At 50.0% G+C, this 19,387-nt stretch overlaps 5 protein-coding genes across 5 annotated transcripts; 4 read left to right on the forward strand and 1 right to left on the reverse strand.

Annotated features, from left to right (window-relative positions):
• Window positions 1-3,792: 3,792 nt before the first annotated feature.
• Window positions 3,793-5,201, forward strand: MAA_06162 (ornithine decarboxylase; the record flags this gene model as incomplete). The annotated part of the gene is made up of 2 exons (XM_007824160.1): window positions 3,793-4,069; window positions 4,135-5,201. The coding sequence occupies 2 exons, from the start codon at window positions 3,793-3,795 to the stop codon at window positions 5,199-5,201; spliced, it is 1,344 nt and encodes a 447-aa protein (XP_007822351.1).
• A 1,326-nt stretch (window positions 5,202-6,527) lies between these two features.
• On the forward strand, window positions 6,528-11,489 carry MAA_06161 (nacht nucleoside triphosphatase; the record flags this gene model as incomplete). Its single annotated transcript, XM_007824159.2, has 6 exons — window positions 6,528-6,637; window positions 6,688-6,934; window positions 6,985-7,047; window positions 7,091-7,468; window positions 7,520-7,676; window positions 7,804-11,489. The coding sequence occupies 6 exons, from the start codon at window positions 6,528-6,530 to the stop codon at window positions 11,487-11,489; spliced, it is 4,641 nt and encodes a 1,546-aa protein (XP_007822350.2).
• Window positions 11,490-12,059: 570 nt separating this feature from the next.
• MAA_06160 (uncharacterized protein) lies at window positions 12,060-13,436 on the forward strand (the record flags this gene model as incomplete). The annotated part of the gene is made up of 4 exons (XM_007824158.1): window positions 12,060-12,099; window positions 12,301-12,340; window positions 12,692-13,068; window positions 13,207-13,436. 4 exons carry the CDS (start codon window positions 12,060-12,062, stop codon window positions 13,434-13,436), a joined length of 687 nt encoding a protein of 228 aa, XP_007822349.1.
• Window positions 13,437-14,533: 1,097 nt separating this feature from the next.
• On the forward strand, window positions 14,534-15,332 carry MAA_06159 (phosphoribosylglycinamide formyltransferase; the record flags this gene model as incomplete). The annotated part of the gene is made up of 2 exons (XM_007824157.2): window positions 14,534-15,014; window positions 15,070-15,332. 2 exons carry the CDS (start codon window positions 14,534-14,536, stop codon window positions 15,330-15,332), a joined length of 744 nt encoding a protein of 247 aa, XP_007822348.2.
• A 455-nt stretch (window positions 15,333-15,787) lies between these two features.
• MAA_06158 (DNA repair protein RAD16) lies at window positions 15,788-19,157 on the reverse strand (the record flags this gene model as incomplete). The annotated part of the gene is made up of 3 exons (XM_007824156.1): window positions 15,788-16,016; window positions 16,069-19,042; window positions 19,100-19,157. 3 exons carry the CDS (start codon window positions 19,155-19,157, stop codon window positions 15,788-15,790), a joined length of 3,261 nt encoding a protein of 1,086 aa, XP_007822347.1.
• Window positions 19,158-19,387: the final 230 nt, after the last annotated feature.

Raw genomic sequence — 19,387 nt, forward strand, 5'->3', positions numbered from 1 at the left:
TCTCCAAATATGTAATATACTCCAACGAAACTTTGTTTGCTCTCGCCGGCTACCTCGCCTGATATTGACTTGTTGACATTCACGCGTTCAGATACGATACATCCATCTGCCGAAAGGACAACTTTCACAGTGACAGATGGACCACAGAGCAACGCAAGAATAAAGTGACGTACTGTTTCATAATTCATACGTGCTCACGCTTGAAGGATCTGCCATTCCATTTACGCTCAGAACGAGATGACCGCGGCGCCTGCAGGCATCAGGTGTCTTGTTCGGGAAGGGATTGGTGATTTGGAGAGTGAGAGTAGACGGGAATTTGAAATGGGGCTGTCTCGTTCTATCAGAGCCGGAGCCCTTGAGCCTTGGGTTGCCGGACTAAAGAGCTGAGTACATATGGGGTGTGAATTACGCATGGTGAGACGAGGCAAGTAGACGTTCGGAATAGACTCTGGCTTGGGCAAGTACTTTGCTACGAGTTGTAGGGTTTGGTGTCGACTGGCTCCTACATGAATTCGATGTGTCACTAGATACCACCAGATGAGACTTGCTGGCTCAGCCTCTAAACGCGAGGCTGCAGGAGGTAGTTATCGGGCAACTGCCTGCAGACCTGCTTGGCACCCGGAAATAAGGGATCAAGATGAGGCTAAGGGGCCGGTCAATGAAACACTGCCGTAGCGTGAGGTGATTTGAAACTAATGACGATCATTCGGTTGAGTCCCGAGATGGTGTGAGTGATGGCGGCCATGCGTGCTTCCACTGCCGAGTACGAACGACGAGGCGGGTATTGTTAGTGAGCTCCTATGTATGTATGTATGCATGTATGTATAGCGCAACATTGGAGGCATTAATAACTGTCTGGTAATGCTTCGTGGACTATGTGGACCTCGACCCGGACATGTGGTGCGCAGATTTTGGACCCATCAAAAGGGCAATGTGACTCTACGATGTCCGTGAAAACACGACTCCAGTTTCAATCTTACGCTATAGCCTCAGAACAACACATCTTCATGGAAAACCGGCACCATGTAGTGTAAGCCGGTGTGAGTGATACAACATTGTACTGGTATGCCTCGTTCGCACGGATGAAAACGCGTAAGCTCAACGGGTTAGAAGGTGCCGTCTCGCTTAAAACTTGAAGGTACCAACCAATGTCCCAAGGCTGTTGTTGTCGGTCCATGGATGGAGGAAGATGACAAGACAATTCAGTCACCTGCACTACGACGAAAAAAGTCCCTCATGGACTTTGTTCTGCGTTGGTAATGCGCCCAAGCGTCCGGCTCGCATAGCCGATTTCCCCAATCTTAAATTTGACCCGGGCAGCATGATGTAGCCTGCATGCAACAATGGTTAAACACAAATCGGAACTTAAGCAACCTCGGAGTGCAGCAACGAAAGCATATCACGCAAACTCAAGGCTACTACTCGTACTGCTAGCTGAGGTTGAGCCTTTTCGCGTAGGGGAGTGAGGCGGGAGGACTGGGGAGTCTAGGCAGAGCAGCCATCATATTGACATGGCCTAATACCTGTGTGCCTATTTGTGCCCAAGAGTGGATCGTCCAATGAATAGTATTGACTGGTGGTTTACTTGGCCTGCTCACTCTTTTGTTGCTGGGTGCGCTCATCCCATTATTTACTGTCAATATTGACTCAGGTATTTAGACTCTCCCCATATATACCTACGTAGGTAGGTAATTTATGGTAAAATGTATATCCCTAATACAAAGTATATACTCCGCACCAATAAATCATTATATAATAGAATAAAGCCTGATTGCCAGGTATCTGATGGGGTTTGAACGCGGGAAGCAGAAGCCGAGTGCCTGCTTGGTAACTGTGGTGTCTGCCTGGGTTTCAGGGATCGTTCTAGGCGCAGGTACCGAGGTGAGGTGAGGTGAGGTGAGGTGTTGATGTCGTGTCCTACTTAAGTAGGAAGGGCGGTTGTTGGCTGCAACATCATCTTCAGGATTTGTCTCCTGTGGGTGTATGCGTGCGCTGGTTCTGAACTCGCTGGTCTGTTGTTCCATTTTCCTTGGCATAGATTTGAGTAACCGGATACAGCTTCAACTGACAGAAATGTGGGAGACTGGCTGGGCTTCGAGGTTCGTCTTGCTGCAGGGGGAGGTGGACTGGGACTAGAAATGGTGGCCGGATGGCCTGTCGGCGGGTGTATAGACAGCAACTCGCAAGCTCATTTGTCAATGGCAATTACATGGCGGCGATGACGCTGCTGGCCAGGAGTTGGGAGTCAGAGCAGAGGGATTCATGCAAAACGACACGCAGGGCGGGCAAAGACAGCCAGCACAGGACAACTGTGGGGTCGAAAACCGGGACCAAAGTCAAGAACAGAGGGTGAGCGAAGAGGACGAGCGAAAATTTTGGCGGCCATGGTGGAGCTGCGCCACCAGAAGAAGTCAGAGGAGCAGGAGCGGTCCCGATGTTGACGAAAATCCAAAGGACACCGGACTGGAGACATGGAGCGGTTGCCAGCTCCCGCAGACAGACAGACTTGGCCCATGAATGCTGGTCCGCTGATTGACTCGGGCTGGGGCAAGCAGCGGGCTGCACATGTGCGCAAGTGGCTTTGCGCGTGCCGGAATAAAACCTGGCTGCCGCCCCTCCGTGACAAAACCTTGTTTGCACACAACACAAGACGCTCAGTTTTATTTTTGTCTCCGGCATCAACAATTCCACAGACCGCCCAACCGCATCTTCCACTGTGAGGCCGTCTTCTCAACTGCCCGCTTTTGATCGTCAATTGCATTGCAACCGCTCTGGACTCTTGATCTCAGGTTAGTCTAGCTTTGGCCGCTGGCCGCTTCTCCAGTGTTGCAGTCAGTCCGTACTGTCACGCCAAATTGCCCGTGCCACGGCACATTTCTCCCGAGGGCCAAACCCGCTCATCGGCCATCGGCCAAAGTGGCCACGACGACGGCGTACACGAGTGCAATCGAGTGGCAGTGTTGCTGTTCGCTCTAGTGAGCCGGGCGTCGGGTGCACTGTTTTTTTACGTGTTTGCGAGGGCTGCTGGTTCTTTCTACGCACTTACACCTGCCTGCTGCTGTCTACACTCGTGTACCTTTGTCCCATCTGTCGGGTTCAGGGACACTAAAGTACACATTGTTATAGCACGCCATTACACACCATTGCCGGCTACCGTTTCTTGGAGAAGGCCAAGTACTGACTTTTTTGATTCACTATAGAGCTTACCCCGGCCCACCACAGCACCCCTCGACTTGCCTTTGGTCTCTTCAAAGGCAACCGCCTTCGCCACGGCTCCCCAGGCCGTTACATTTGTCAGTGACCAAGATTTCAGTCTTCGAAAGACTGCCCACATCATCAACGCTATCCCTCCTCCCTACACCCGTGCTGAAAGCCCCTAAGCTTCTCGAGGCTTTCCTGTTGTTCGGCGAACCGGTGTTCCAGCCCCCCATCTTGACTTCAGAATCGTACCAGCTGCCGCATAGGAGGATCCCTGAGGTTCTTCCTCTTACCGAGGAAGAGTCGAGGAGGCCTCGCCAATCCACTGAAGGAACAGTTTGCTATCCGTTCCGACCCCCTTAACACCACCCTAGCTCACTTAGTGAGTTTGAGTCTATTCTACGTCAGCTATATATTCCAGGCAACCCCGTCAATCTTTTTGACGGCTTTCCCCCTTGAGGTTCTTTGAGCACTTGTTGTCTGTACCAAACAACTCGTCAACTCCAGTCAACGGACAGTTAGACGAGATACATATATTCCCCGGCGACAAACAGCACTCTCGGATAACTTCCCCCTGGGATCAACACTAGGGATATGGTTATGGCAACGGCTATCCTTGACAACCATCAAAATGTTACACATAATCATATGTCAATGAAGAAGCCGCTTTTGGCGGACTACCTTCATAACAATGTTTTCATTGACCCAAAGCAGCTAATTGGCGAGGCCCTTCACAATCGTGCGGAGTCTGTTGACCATGAGCTCTGCGAACCTGGCGATGAGGATACCTTCTTTGTCGCTGACCTTGGCGAGGTCTATCGGCAGCACCTCCGATGGAAGAAGAACCTGCCTCGCATCAAACCGTTCTATGGTGAGTTGTATCCCTTCATCCTACATGACTATTCGCAGGCATATCTCGTTGCTAACATAGCCTAGCCGTCAAGTGCAACCCGGACCCCAAGGTGCTTCGTCTTTTGGCTGAACTTGGCGCCGGATTTGACTGTGCCTCCAAAGGGGAGATTGAGCAGGTGCTAGCTATGGGAACCACCCCTGAGCGCATCATCTATGCTCAACCATGCAAGACGAACTCGTACGTTCGCTTCGTTAAGAATGCAGGGGTCAAGCAGATGACATTTGACAACGCCGACGAACTGTACAAGATTGCGAAGCTCTACCCGGAAGCCGAGCTGTTCCTGCGCATCATGACCGACGATGCCTCTAGCCTTTGCCGCCTCAGCATGAAGTTTGGTGCTGCCATGGATACCACTGAGAGCCTGCTGGCTGTCGCCAAGAACCTAGGGCTTAACGTGGTCGGTGTTAGCTTCCACGTCGGATCTGGTGCTTCCGACCCCCTTGCCTTCTACAAGGCCGTTCGGGATGCCCACGCCGTGTTCCAGCAAGCTGCTGAGTTTGGCTTTACCATGCGCACCCTTGACGTGGGTGGTGGGTTCTGTGGAGATACATTTGAGCAGATGTCGAGTGTTCTCCGTGATGCGTTGGACGAGTTCTTCCCTGCCGGTAACGGTATCGACATCATTGCCGAGCCAGGCCGTTACTATGTCTCCACGGCGTTCACCATTGCCTGCAACATCATTGCTCGCCGTACTGTTGAGGACCCTACCCTTGATGGCAAGGGCTACATGGTCTACATCAACGATGGTGTTTATGGCAACTTCTCCAGCATCATGTTTGATCACCAGCACCCGGTAGCTAAGATCCTCCGATCGAACGGACGCACACTCTACAATACGGCGTCAGCTAACGCCTGCAACGCTGGCGAGGGAGTCGAATACTCGGTCTGGGGCCCCACTTGTGATGGTATTGATCGCATTAGTGAGAGCATTCGTTTCGAGACTATCCTCAACGTTGGTGACTGGCTATACTTTGAGGATATGGGTGCGTACACCAAGTGCTCGGCCACCCAGTTCAATGGATTCTCCAACTCTCACGATGTCATCTATGTGTGCAGCGAACCTGGGGCCAAGTTTCTTTTGAACATGTAGGCAAGTTTGGCCCATGGCTATTGTCAGGCGTCGCATTATTGTGGACGCAAAAGAAATGTTTGTGTGTTTGACCTTCTATGTGGACCGTTTTGGATAGAGTTAAAGAATAGTTTTGATAAACAGGAAAATTTAGAACGACGTCAAGACCACGTTTCACAGTTGCATACATTGAAGTCGCTTTGGCTAATCCTGGACATGTTGTCTGGTATGCGCGCCAACGCAACTGATTGAGAATGAAATGGCTTTCCCTCTGGCATGTACCAATGACAACTTGTTTACTGTTTCTGCATTTTCGTCTTTTGACAATAAGTCCGTAGCTCAAAGCAGGACGAAGAGCGTCATCATGCACGTGCATAAATACATAAAAAGACTACCCGTGTAAGGAGTACCTGGATTGGGAAGGACTTCCCGGCATGGTTGCTTGCCTGACTTGATTTTAGATGCAACCCCTGATGCTTGGTATTTTGAAATGTGCTGAGATGCTTTGCACTATGGTGTGATATGAGTGAGTGACGTAGCTGCCAAGCCCACGAGCTGTGCGAAGGCTGACCACAACAGGGACCAAGGACTAAGTAAACAATGAGAGATTTCCGGTACAATCGCTCCATTACACCAATGCTGCCTTTGATGTTCGCATACTGCCTCACCAGCGTGAACTGTACAAATGAGCCCTGCTTGACGCCCTCTGTATTCTTTGGTTAGCGGCGCTTCGGCAGTTGATTCTCTATGGAGCTTATTCCGTAGAGCAATTGGCCCATTCCTGGGTACAGAAAGCTATCACATATCACATACGGAGTACTCTGCGGTGTTCCATTCTCACATAATATTCATCCTGGTTATTGGCTAAGCAGAGGTCTCCCCCCATTACTGAGACACGGGCGAGCAGAAAATGACCGAACTGCAGAAAGACATCACAGCTAGCCTCACTCTTCGAATTATCTTTATTCGCTCAGGAGAGCTCACCCTCGTTCGTCTACGATGCGGCTGAATGAATTATCGCTTGGTGCGGGAAGCTTTCTGTCGGCACTACTGGCTGCGCCGCCCTGGCCCCAGCTGTAGGGCTTAAGAAACATGACCCCAGCCAACAATGAGTAGGGAACTTCTTGAGTAACTCTCCCCTCGAACAGCTGGACATCGTACCCGTCACATATTCTATCGATGTGGTACCGGTAGACCCTTGGTGCATAGTCATACTGACGGCTGCGTTGAGCGTGGGGAATGTAAATTCTTCTCCTTCCTGACAGTTGCTTGCTTTGTTCGTCTCAGCTCGAAACTTCGGGGCTTCGAGCCAGTATCACAACAATAACCCGGAACAAGGAGGCGGGCATGGAGGCCTTTCAGTCAATAAATAGCAAGGGGAATGCGGAGCCACGGAGGCTCGGGCTGAAGGAGGTATACTGCGGTCGAAATACTGATCCTGGCACACCCAACATAGAGTTCGTCTACCTTTGTGCTTGCCTTCCCGACACCTTCTAACATAGGGCAGCATCGTTGCCATCCACGGCTTGGACACGCACTCACCAAAAACATGGGTGGCATGGAAGAAGGACGGCGACCCTAAGTCTGGAGAAGTCCACTGGCTGCAAGATCGCAGTATGCTGCCTTCGGTTATCCCAAGCGCTCGCATCTTTACGTACGACTGGAACGCGAACTTCGACAAAGATGCGGCTGCTCAAGGTTTGCTTGGCCATGCCGACGGTTTACTGGAAAAGTTGCACATCCGAAGATCAAAGGTGGAATTTCATAGTTCCCTGCCTTGGCAATACGATCTAACGATGTACAGGACGCTATTAATCGACCCCTCATTTTCGTTGCCTCCTGCTTTGGTGGCTTATTACTTTCCAAGGTAGGACCTAATAACCTTTAGGTAAATTAGCACTGACTCATAGAAGGCGCTTCACCGGGCATCGGAAGGCCACAGCAAGTACCAGAACATCCTCAAGTCGACCGTCGGTATTGCATTTCTAGGAACACCCTTTCAAGGTAGTAATAAAGGCTTTATTACTTCTACGCAGCTGCGTCTCAATATTGCAATATCATCAGGGGGGGAAACAGCCGACGAGTTGGTCAAGTATCTGAACAACAACGACAGCGAACGTAAACAACTTGATGAGGTTGTCCAGCAGTTCTGCGAAATGGCCAATAGCAAGATGTTCAAGTTTCCAATTATATGCTTTTACGAGACACGCCGAACGGACTTCAAGAAAGTTCTCAAAGAATTAACACCTGAATTTCGCAAGGCGCTTGGCAAGCATGATACGGGCATCGTAAGGTACACCAGCAATATATCATCCTGTTACTGTGGCTAACTTCAGCAGCTTGTTCCAGAATACTCAGCTTGCCTTCAAGGCCAACCACGATCTGATTTGGCCGTCAGGCACGGATTGTTAAACAAGTTTGCAGGGCCGGAGGACCCGGCTTTTGAGATTGTATCCTATTACTTAAAAGAGTTCGCCGAAGAGGCACTGCAGCGGGGTTAGCAAATGTATTTCTTTCAGTAACCTTCAATGTATCAGTACACGCTTCCGTGACCGCGTGCTGCCAGGCGTAGATTGTCACATTACGTACCTGTGTACAGACATCCTGCTAACGAACCCCCCAGGACCGGATGCCTGGATCCAAAACGAACACTATCGAGACAAGCTCAACATAGTGCGGCTCTCAGGCAACCATCTGTCAATGGACCAGTGCTACATCAACCTCGCCATTATAGAAACATCCAACGGAGAAGCGGATCGCATAGAGAAAGGATCAGATGGGGAAGACTTAACTCCACAGCACTCCCCGTTTTCGATCCTCGCTCGACAGAAAGTTGAGACGCCAGACAAGACGACACAGGTTGAGTTGGCGACATTATTCAACGACCGCAAACGACCCCAAAGTAAAACGATAAAACCAAGAAGAATCTTGATTCGAGGACGTGCCGGTGTTGGCAAGACGACCTTGTGCAAGAAGATTGTCCACGAGTTTACCCGAGGCGCCTGGGGTGAGTGGACGAACATCTTCGACCGCGTTCTTTGGGTGCCCCTAAGGAGCCTGAAACGAAAACCTGACAATGGGTACCATCTTGAGGGTCTGTTCCTCCGAGATTTTTTCTCTAATGCACCGAATCGTGAAGCCCTCGCCAAACAACTTGAAGAGACATTGCATATTACCAAGTTTGCTACAACCCTGTTTATCCTGGATGGCCTGGATGAAGTTTCTGAGGGCATGCGACCGAGCAACGAAATGCACAAATTTCTCATATTTCTCTTACAAATTCCCAACGTTATTATTACATCCCGGCCCAACGCTAGCCTTCCTTCTTGGATCCGAGCTCCAGATCTAGAATTGGAAACGATAGGATTTTACCCAGACCAAGTGGAGGAGTATATCGAGAAGACCTTTACCGACTTTGCCGATGCAAAAACGCCTGAAATTGATCAGGAAACAGTCGACAAGATCCAGCTCTTCATTCGAGATCACTGGCTTCTCCAGGGTCTTATTCGGATCCCGATTCAGCTTGATGCGCTTTGTTATACCTGGAAAGACTTGGATCGGGGAAATTTGCCCAATACTATGACGGGTATATATGAAGCTATCGTGCAAAGGTTATGGAGGAAGGATATCGTGCGACTAGAGAGATTGGACGAGAACTATGTCGCATCAGCCCAAGACGTCGAAATCGAGGACGAGGTCGAGAATGACAGCGCACGTCTTGAGTGTCTTGCCTTTAACGGTCTACACTGCGACATTATGGACTTCACACGAACTCATCGAAACCAGATAGCCAAGAATTTGCCTGCCGCGTCGCATTTGATCAAATTGTCGCTCGACGAGACTCTTGCACAACTCTCTTTCATGCGAACATCAGACCCATCATCAATGTCCGAGGACCGAAATTACCACTTTATACATCTGACTTTTCAAGAGTACTTCGCGGCAAGGTATTTTGTGCGACAGTGGAAGAATAATGGACAACTCCAGTGTCTTGCATTGGGCAGTAAGTACACGGAGACAATGCCGACCGGTCCCACAGAGTTTCTTCGGAAACACAAGTATACAGCACGGTACGACATCTTTTGGCGTTTTGTTGCCGGCTTGCTTGATATCAGAAGCAACGTCGGGCCAGGACAGGATATACAACGCTTTTTCCGGATGATCGAGGACGAACCGCTTGATCTTTTGGGTCCTACCCATCAACGACTGGTTATGCATTGCTTGAGCGAAATATCGGGTAGCGTACCAATGCGGGAGAACCTAGAACAGAGGTCGCCCGAGTGGTTGCGAATGAGGGAGGACTTGGAACAAAAGCTGTCCGAGTGGCTGCTTTTCGAGTGCGACTTTAAGGGGAGTGCGCAGCTAGCAAGCGAAATGGAGTTTCCCGAGAGAGCGTTGGATGCTGCCTTACTAGAGGGGTCTGATCATGCTCAGAAAACAATTTTACAGTCGCTAACTGGGCGACCGGCCATACCTGACAAGATCCTCACGGCGGTGGCGGCACGGCTCAACGACAAGGATAGGTACGTGAGAGGCGCCGCGATTAAAGCCTTAGTAGGTCAGCGACGGGCCCTGCCGGACAAGACATGGATCCTCACAGCGGTACTGGCACGGCTTAACGATGAGGACAGCTACGTGCGAGTCGCTATTATTAAGGCGTTAGATCAGCGTCCGGCCCTACCTCACGAGATCCTCACGGCGGTGGCGGCACGGTTTAACGACGAGGAGTGGTATGTACGACAAGCCGCTGTTATAGTTCTAGGTGGGCGACCGGCCTTACCTGAGAAGGTTCTTCTAGAGGTAGTAGCACGGCTTAGCGATAAAAAAAGAGACGTGCGAAGCGCGGCTATTACAGCCTTAGGTCAGCAACTAGCCCTATTTAACGAGACATGGATTCTTATGGCGGTAATAGCACGGCTTAAAGATAGGGAGTGGTACGTGCGAGTTGCCGCTATTAAAGTCTTAGGTGAACAACTGGCCCTACCTAAAAAGATTCTTATGATAGTAGTAGCACGGCTTACCGACGATAATCGGGATGTACGAGACGCTGCTGTTGAAGCTTTAAGTAGGCGACAAGCTTTACCTAATAAGATTCTTACAGCGGTAACAGCACAACTTAATAACGAGAAGTGGTATATACGACACGCCGCTGTTATAGTCTTAGGTAGGCAACTAGCCCTACCTAATAAAATTCTCATAGCAGTAACAGCACGACTTAAAGACAAGGAGTGGGATGTGCGATACGCCGCTGTTGAAGCTTTAGGTGGGCGACCGGCCTTACCTGATAAGATTTTTTTAGCAGTAGCAGCACGGCTTAATGACGAGAAGTGGGATGTGCGATACGCCGCTGTTATAGCCTTAGGTGGGCGACCAGCTCTGCCTGATGAGGTTTTTATAGCGGTAACAGCACGACTTGATGACGAGGATAAAAACGTGCGGCGCGCCGCTATTATAACTTTAGGTGGGCGACCGGCCCTGCCTAATAATATTCTCACGGCAATAACAGCACGAATTAATGACGCGGAGGGGGACGTGCAGCAGGCTACTATTATTACTTTAGGTGGGCGACCGGGCCTGCCTTATGAGATTCTCACGATAATAGCGGCACGGCTTGATAGTAAAAATGGGGACGCACGACGCACCGCCGTTGAAGCCTTAAGTCGGCAACCGGCCCTGCCTAATAAGATCCTCACGATAGTAGCGGCACGGCTTAATGACGAGGATAGGGACGTGCGACGGGCCACTGTTGTAGCCTTGAGTCGGCAACCGGCCCTGCCTGATAAGATCCTCACGGTAATAGCGGCACGGCTTGATGACAAGGATAGGTATGTGCGAGGAGCTACAATTACAGCCTTAATAAGTCAACGACCGGCCCTGCCTGATAAGATTTTTATAGCGGCAGCGGTACGGCTTAACGATAAGGACAAGTATATACGGATTGCTGTCGTTAAAGCTTTAGGTCAACAACCGGTTGTGCCTGACGAGATTCTCACGGCAGTAGTGGCACTGTTCAGCGACGAGGACGAGGACGTGCGACGCGCCGCCGTCAATGCCTTTCTCGATATACTGCAAAAGCACAGAAAATTTAATTGCTCCCTTCTCAACGGCCCTCAAGTCGCATCTCTGTATGAAAATTTACTCTATCGAAGCTTCGAGGAACAGTTGAGTTGGTACAGTGAGGATAACAGCTCCTGCTTGAACATGCCAGAGGGTATCAGGAGAATTTATCAACATGCCGACATCAAGTCCAAGATTAACAGGGCACGACCAAGAAACTTTCCGTCCACGCCGCAACAATCGATTTTTTAATGTATTTGTCAAGGCAACGTCATAGGAGTGTGTCTTCATTTATAGGTTTTTGATCCGTGGACTTAGGGTGCATAGACTGCCGTATCCTATCCTGTTAACCCCCAATATTTCACGTAGAAAAGCCGACAAACCGTCGGCTGTAGTCAGATGCTTTGGAAAAGGACGTTCCGCCTGATTCTGATCGGTCCTATGCACGGGTGTGCCTAGCAAAAAGGGTGAGCGCGCCGAGCAATTCACTACGGTACTCCTACGGAGTTCCCTTTATTCAGTCTCTCTGTAAACATCACGGACCGATGGATGCCTCAGGCTTACCTCGCTGGGCGGGGTCTGGAGCCAGCATGTTCTCATCCACATGCACAATCCACTTGGGCCACGTTGGGGGAGGAGCGTAAAAAAAGTCATTGCCCCTCCAAGTGCTCAAAAATGCCAACCCAAACGGATCCGTAAAACAACATCCCCCCTCTTCGAAGCTTCACATTCTCCCCCGTACATCCAAACAATTTCCCACCCAACCACGTTAAGCCCGACAATTCCTTCCCCTTGACATCGTCGATCTTCACATCAATCACAATGGGTTTCACTGATTTCCTCTCCGATGCTGGCTTGACCCGTGAGTTTTTTCTTTCACTTGGACGAGCATTGACTGCTGCGAATTTTTGATTTTTTTTTGGCAGTTGTGGCGGGGGGGGGGAGGAAAAACCCCCCCCCCCCCCCGCCGTATAACTTTTTGCGATCACGAAATTTTCGTTTCAGGACGACGACTTCGTTAGACGATGACAACGGCTTTGCTAACTGCTTTGGCGCCCCATAGTCTTGAACAACTGGGTTCAGACTCGCTCTTATATTGCTGGGTATGTTCCGATTTTTTTTCCTGGTTCCTTTCAGTGCTACGTGTCTACGTCTAGCCTCTGAATCCTGTGTCGAGCGGTCTTGGAAGGGACACTTTGTCCAGAAATGTGATGCCACTTGCCTCACGTCTTCGAATGCTACAATTCTTCCGCAAGACTGTCCATGCCACTTGATTTTGCATCGGCGAAACTTGGCGTGTGCTCTCCGGCAATCCAGAGATCTCAATATATACTGTCACAGCGACATCGTGGACAACCCCGCTATTCTGCAGCTCATTAATTCATGTCTTGTTCGCCGGGCGACCACAGGCCTCTTCTGTACAGTTAAGACTAACCTATGTCCCTTCTGTATAGCTACTCTGCCACCCAGGCTGATGTTGCATGCTTCAAGGCCTTGAAGGAGGCTCCCGACGCCAAGAAGTTCCCCAACGCTGCCCGTTGGTACAAGCACATCGCTACCTTCGAGGATGAGTTCGCTTCCCTCTCTGGCGATGCTAGCAAGCCCTACACCGTCTACGGCCCCGATGCCGCCGAAGTCACTTTGAACCCCGCCAAGGCCCCCGCTGCCGCGGACGACGACGACGATGTCGACCTGTTCGGCTCTGATGAGGAGGATGATGCTGAGGCTGAGCGTGTCCGCGAGGAGCGTCTGGCCGAATACCGCAAGAAGAAGGAGGCTAAACCTAAGACTATTGCCAAGTCTGTTGTCACCCTTGACGTCAAGCCTTGGGGTATGTACACCTCCCAAATACGTGATTACGGTTATTCTCCACTGTGACCAAGTGCCTAAATGGCCTGATTCGGTGGCAGAAAGAATAACATTATCATGCCAGACACTTGACAGACATGCTAACACAGAAGATTACCAGATGATGAGACTGATATGGTTGGCCTTGAGTCTTCCGTCCGTGGCATTGAGAAGGACGGTCTGGTCTGGGGTGCTTCCAAGCTGATCCCTGTCGGTTTCGGTATCAAGAAACTCCAGATCAACCTCGTCGTCGAGGACGAGAAGATCTCTTTGGATGAGCTCCAGGAGGAGATCCAGGAATTTGAGGACTACGTCCAGTCCACCGACGTTGCCGCCATGCAGAAGCTCTAAATGCGTTCATCACCGGAACAAACCACGCATTTTTGACTCAACACTGAACATCACCTAGCAACGACAAATCACCACCATTGCCACATATGAAATTCCCCATTCTCTCTCGTTTGAGATATTAGTTCATGAACCCCATTGCCGTGGCGTTATTGGATCATATTGTGAGTTAATGGGACGAGTGGAGGGACTTTCAACCGCAAACTTTGGTCTTGTGGCTGTCAGTCTATAACGAAGATCAGAGAAAAATATGAATAAATGCCAAATATGAAAAAAATACCGGGTTCATGAGCGGATTCTTTTTCTGGATGAGGATGGTAACGACGCCGATCAGTTGTGGAAAAGTTGTTACTTATAGACAAACCTTGTGGAAAATGAAGTATCGTCTCATTCGTTGTGAATGACGTTTGAAGGTCTTTGTGCATGTGGCTTATTTATTTACGCTTATTGGATTGGTGCATTCCTTCCAGGTAATAGTCCGAGACTGGGATGGCGTTACTTTTCTTTACCATTTTGCTTGCAAGGTTCAAGGACACCCTGCCCGTAATCTTGGTCCATTCTATGTTTGTTGAATTCATAGCAATTGATACTTGCCAGACCTCTATAGTACCGCCATTGGACACGAGGTCAAAGAATTCTAGGCCCACCAAGCATATAGGCTGCAGAGTTGGGAGGGAATAATGCGGATCTCGTGAGGGACGCTCGCCGCCTTCCGGCCAGCGCCCCATCTCCGGACATTTTGTATACAAGACGTGAGCCTCATTCAAGCCTGCCGTCAAATTTCATCTCTGCCCTTCTTTCTGTGCCTTGTCCGCAGGCAGTTTCTCATTCAAATGGCTTGATATTTTTAAGCTCGAAGCATCACCGTCGCGAACCTGTCACGTGATCCACCATGTCACAGGCGGAGAGTCACTCGGTGGCACATTCAACGGCTTTTTTTTTTTTGAACTGCGTGCAGATTTGCTGCCTGTTCGTGGCCATATTCAAAGCGGCCCTCCCCCCCAAAAAAATACCTAGGTATACCGCGCATCAGCGCAATGCATAAAACACCCTGCCGTGTTGCCTGATTCTCATCTCACTCCCACCGCCACTCATCCAAAATGTCCGGCCAGGAAAAGTCTCCATGCCGCATCCTGGTCATGGCCTCTGGCTTTGGCTCAAACTTCCAGGCGCTCATAGACGCCGTTGACGAAGGAAAAACAATACGAAACAGCCAGATCATCCGTCTCGTCACGAATCGAAAAAACGCATACGCCACCACGCGAGCAGAAGGCGCAGGCAAGATGTCACCCTGCCTTTCGGGGCTCCATGCATTATCTAACACGACGCCAGGTATTCCTTGGGATTACTTCAATCTCATTAGCCACGGATTTCTGCCCAAGGGAGAAAAAGACGAGCAGAAAATCGCCGAGGCTCGTGAGAGGTATGACGCCGCGCTGGCCAAGAGGGTACTGTCGGCGGATGACAAACCGCCCGAGCTGATTGTTCTCGCGGGGTGGATGCACATATTTTCAAAGGAGTTCCTGGAACCGATGGAGAAGGCAGGGGCGAGGATCATTAACCTTCACCCTGCATTACCCGGTAAGTCTGCGGCTGGCCAGTTGCCCGAGGCGTAGCTACTCACAGCTTTGGATAGGGGAGTTTGACGGAGCTAATGCCATCGAGCGGGCTTATGAAGAGCTTACGGCTGGACGGTTAACACGCACTGGTATCATGGCCCACTATGTCATTAAAGAGGTGGATAGGGGTACTCCTATTGTGGTTGAAGAGATTGAGTGGAAGGGCGAGACGCTCGAGGAACTAAAAGACAAGATACATTCCTGTGAGCACAAGCTGATTGTTGATGCGACGGCAAAGGTGGTTGATGAGATATTGGAAGGGAGGGCAAAGGAAACGTAAGACCATGCGAATACCCGCCAAGCTGTGAAGGTATAAGGTATATGTTCCCGCAACAATTTGAGCTCTCAAGTTGGTATGACCCCCTCATAGTAGTGCCATCTAAAATGGGTGTCTGGTTGTTGTGGATTGTGTGGGAACTGCTGGCTGCAAGATTGACGCTCGAGTCTCATGGATCCTGTAGACACATTCTCGCGGATGAGAACGTCAGCGTGGTTGAGGCAAGACTTATATATCCTTCTCAGCCATGTCGTTCATACGTAAGTCTAAAAAGCACTCAAGTTTAACTACCAAATCTCCAAAACAACCTAGTTCCGTGTCCGTTTTATGAATCCGTACTAATACAATTCGTACTAGTACAGGCAAAACCGCAACTCCGCGCTCTCGGGCCAAAATGCCTCCAATGCCATGCAAAAATTCATGTGAAAAAAAGACCTCCCCTCAGCTACTTGTGCTCCTTAAGTACCTCTGAACAAAAACTGCATATCCTCAGGACTAAGACTTTCCATGGCCTTGTCGTCTGCATTCACAGTCGAGTGAATCATGTTTGTCTTCTTCTCCTGGATTAGAACCATACGGCTCTCCACCGAGTCTTCAATACAAAGTCGCGTAATGGTGCAAGGGCGGGTTTGGCCGATGCGATGGCAACGATCTGCAGATTGCCACTCTGCGGCTGGATTCCACCATCTGGAAATTCGTTAGTCGATCAGCTAAAGTTGGGGATAGGAGTTGAGCTTACGGATCAACAATAAAGACTCTTGAGGCCTCAGTGAGATTAAGCGCAACACCGCCTGCCTTAAGAGAAACAAGAAAGCATTCCACATCAACGTTGTTCATGAAATGCTCAATGGAAGCCTGACGCTGCGCGGGTGTCATAGAACCATCCAACATGACGGTCGTAATACCGGCCCTGCGTAGTCGCCACTCGATAAGCTGCAGCATGGTTGTAAACTGAGAAAAGATAATAGACTTGTGGGACGCGTTGTCTGAACGGAGTTTATGCAGCTCGTGGACGAGCAGTTCAATCTTGGAAGATGAAGTCCAATTCTCCATCTTAATTCGGTTAATAATCGAATTCTTCTTGACCAAGTTTTCGTCCTGCTCAATCTCGGGCTGCTCGAGGTCTATCGACAGAGGGATATGACAACGAGGACAGTCAGGAGCATCCGTTGATCCAATGTAGCTAGAAACACAGGCTCGGCAAAAGTCGTGTTTACATCGACTTCGGATTGTATCCTCTGCTGGCTCGTCGCAAATGCTGCAGATCAACACGTTTTGTCCACCATCAGCATTCTTCTTCAATATCAAATCAGGGTGATCTGCCACCTGTCTCATTTGCATAATAAGGCCAAAAATGTTGGCGTAATTGTTCAACAATACACCCTGCGCGACGTAGGTGTCGAAGTTGCGCTGGCCGTTAGTCATAATACTATTCGCGAAGTCGTTCTCTTCTTCACCAAAAAACTGTCTTTCGACATAGATTTCCTTGACAGGCAGTTCCATAGAGTCGGTATGGTCTCTCTTGAGACGACGCAACATGATACGCTCCGTCATCAACCGAAGCTTGCGAAAAGCCTCCCGACCGGGTCCAAGATTACCAAACTTTTGAATTGGGTTAAGGAGCTCTTGGTTGAAGACGGACACATGCTGCATGCCTGCATGATTGCAATGGGAGCAGCGACTATTCTCGTCCATCGCCCACTCGGGAGTTGAGCAGGGACATTGTTTGCAGAGATAAAGAGCAAAAGGCCTAATATTCAAAAATCGTATCAATGAAAAGAATTCTCCGATGCGGTTTTGCAACGGAGTTCCGGTCAGACACCAGCGATATGTCGTTTGAAGGGCAAAACAAGCCTTGGCGGTCATCGTTGTTCGAGTCTTGATGCTGTGGGCCTCGTCTAGAATGGCTCGGTGGAAATGAATCGAATGAATGACACTCTTTTCCTTGTGGATGCCATTTTTTCGCTTGAAGCCTTTTTCTTGCTTTCGGTACATTGATTCCAAGCTGTTGTACGACATCATAATCACATCGTATGTCTTGAGCTCTTTAGCGGTGATAGTCTTGGCCTTCTGATTAGTTCCGTGGAAGACAAAAGTCTTCAGAGTACCATCCGTATACGATTTTATCTCTGATTGCCACTGCATCAATGCGACTGGCGGCACAAGAACCAATGACGGTTGCTTAGCTGGGTAATCGGACATAATAAGCGAGACAGCTTGTATAGTCTTGCCGAGACCCATTTCGTCACCTAGTAATCCGCCCTTCCATTCTCTCTTTTCCATTTCTTTCATCCAAGCAAGTCCTTCCAGTTGGAACGGTTTTAGTTGTCTAGAGATGCTTTGCGGCTGTGGAGCCGCCCCAGCCTTGAGAATGGGCATCTTTTCCAAGTCATTCCACATGGTAACAATCTCTGGATGGTGATACTCAAGGCGATCACGTTCCTTCCTAAGGCGTCGCGTGTTGCCCGACCTGTACGCTCGGCGGTTGGCAGCAATTCTTCGTAACTCTGACACACCCTCCTCAGCGTCACTAGAGTTGGAAGAGCTCAGGCCAGCAGAGACCGAGGATACAGTGCTCATATCCGAAGCGATGCTAACGACTTCTTCTGCGACATCATCATCATCGTCCGAGTCCTGGACGACGTCCTGTGCTCGGTGACGTCTTATAACAAGGTTTGGTTTGGATCCAGTCGCTGCTGCTGATGGCCGACCTCGTCTGGTTGGCATCTTGGCCTTTGACGACAGGGTTCTCGGTTTTTGTGGCTGCTTGCCTTTCTTCTTAACTGAAAGAGGTTCATCATCCGAGAAAGCATCAGAAGTTCCACCGTCTTCATCCACAGCAGCCTCATCAACCTCGTCTGAATCAGTAAATGTCGCTTCGCCTTCCGAGAGTTCAGGAGGCTCCGAGAGTTCGCTGTCCAGTGCAGCGGCTGCTGCGATTTCTGCATCCATATCGAAGTCAGATGTTGGAGGGTCGTCTGAATCTGGTATTATTCTGCTCTTCTTTGCTGGTGGAGCCAGTTGCATGGATAACCTAGTCGAAGCTCTGCCTCGCTTTGCAACTCCGCGTGTGGGTAAAGGTGAGGTGGTAGCAGTCACAGCACGACTACTCCCAGAGAGCGACGAGGACCCCAAAGTTCCTTCATCAGCTTTTGCAAACTCTTCATCCTGCAATCTACGGGCTATCCTGGCATCCCACCCTGTATCAGAGGAGTCGTCATCTTCCTCATCAGAATTGACAATTTCAGTCAGTTTTCTATTGGCCTTCATGGAGTAAATGCTATTTCTGAGTGCTCGTTCGCTGTCAGAGTCGTCGGCACGAGACCTGGCAGGTAGCCGTACTTCTAATGACGCAAGGGACTTCGAGGCCTCAGCAGACAATGATCCCTCAGCAGTTAACGGTGTGGGATTCTTGCTAGTAGCAGGCGTAGAGTATTCGGCATCAGAAGACAGCTCCTGTGGTGTAGCGGCGGAAGAGACAGATGTGCTGCCGATTGCTGATGCTCTGCCGCGTCGTGGTTTAACCCCACTAGAATGAGAAGGTGAGGATGATGAAGAAGTTGTGATCGCACTGAGAAGGGAGGCACGAGATGGTCTTCCTCGAGGTCGCCTAACTGGCGGTGTTGAGTCGCTGGAGACGACGATTTCATATCCATTGGCTGGCCTGGATGAAACTGATCTAGTCCGACGGGTGCCATTCACATCAGGCGATTCTGTATCGCCTGTCAGAAAAGGAATCAAGTCCAAACCGAATCACACCGGATGCTTACCAGAAACCTCTAATAGTGGCATCCCACCGGCTCGAAGAGAGCGGCGCCCGCGAGGCATTGTGTTGGTGCACCCTCAGCCTAGGCTCTGGTGGCTAGACTTGGCGAGACGAAGTACCAACCAACCTATCTATGATGACAAGTGAAGAAGACAAAACTGGACCGAATTGTTGCCTTGTATGTTGATCCTGTAGGAGACAGACAAGAATCTACCAAAGCACTTCGACCTTTTGACACTGTGCAAAGACGACAGAGTTGCAAACGCAGCCCGAGGAAAAGAAAGAAGAGTCA

Source organism: Metarhizium robertsii (genome assembly GCF_000187425.2).
Source record: "Metarhizium robertsii ARSEF 23 chromosome Unknown MAA_Scf_6, whole genome shotgun sequence".
Classification (NCBI taxonomy): Eukaryota; Fungi; Ascomycota; class Sordariomycetes; order Hypocreales; family Clavicipitaceae; genus Metarhizium; species Metarhizium robertsii.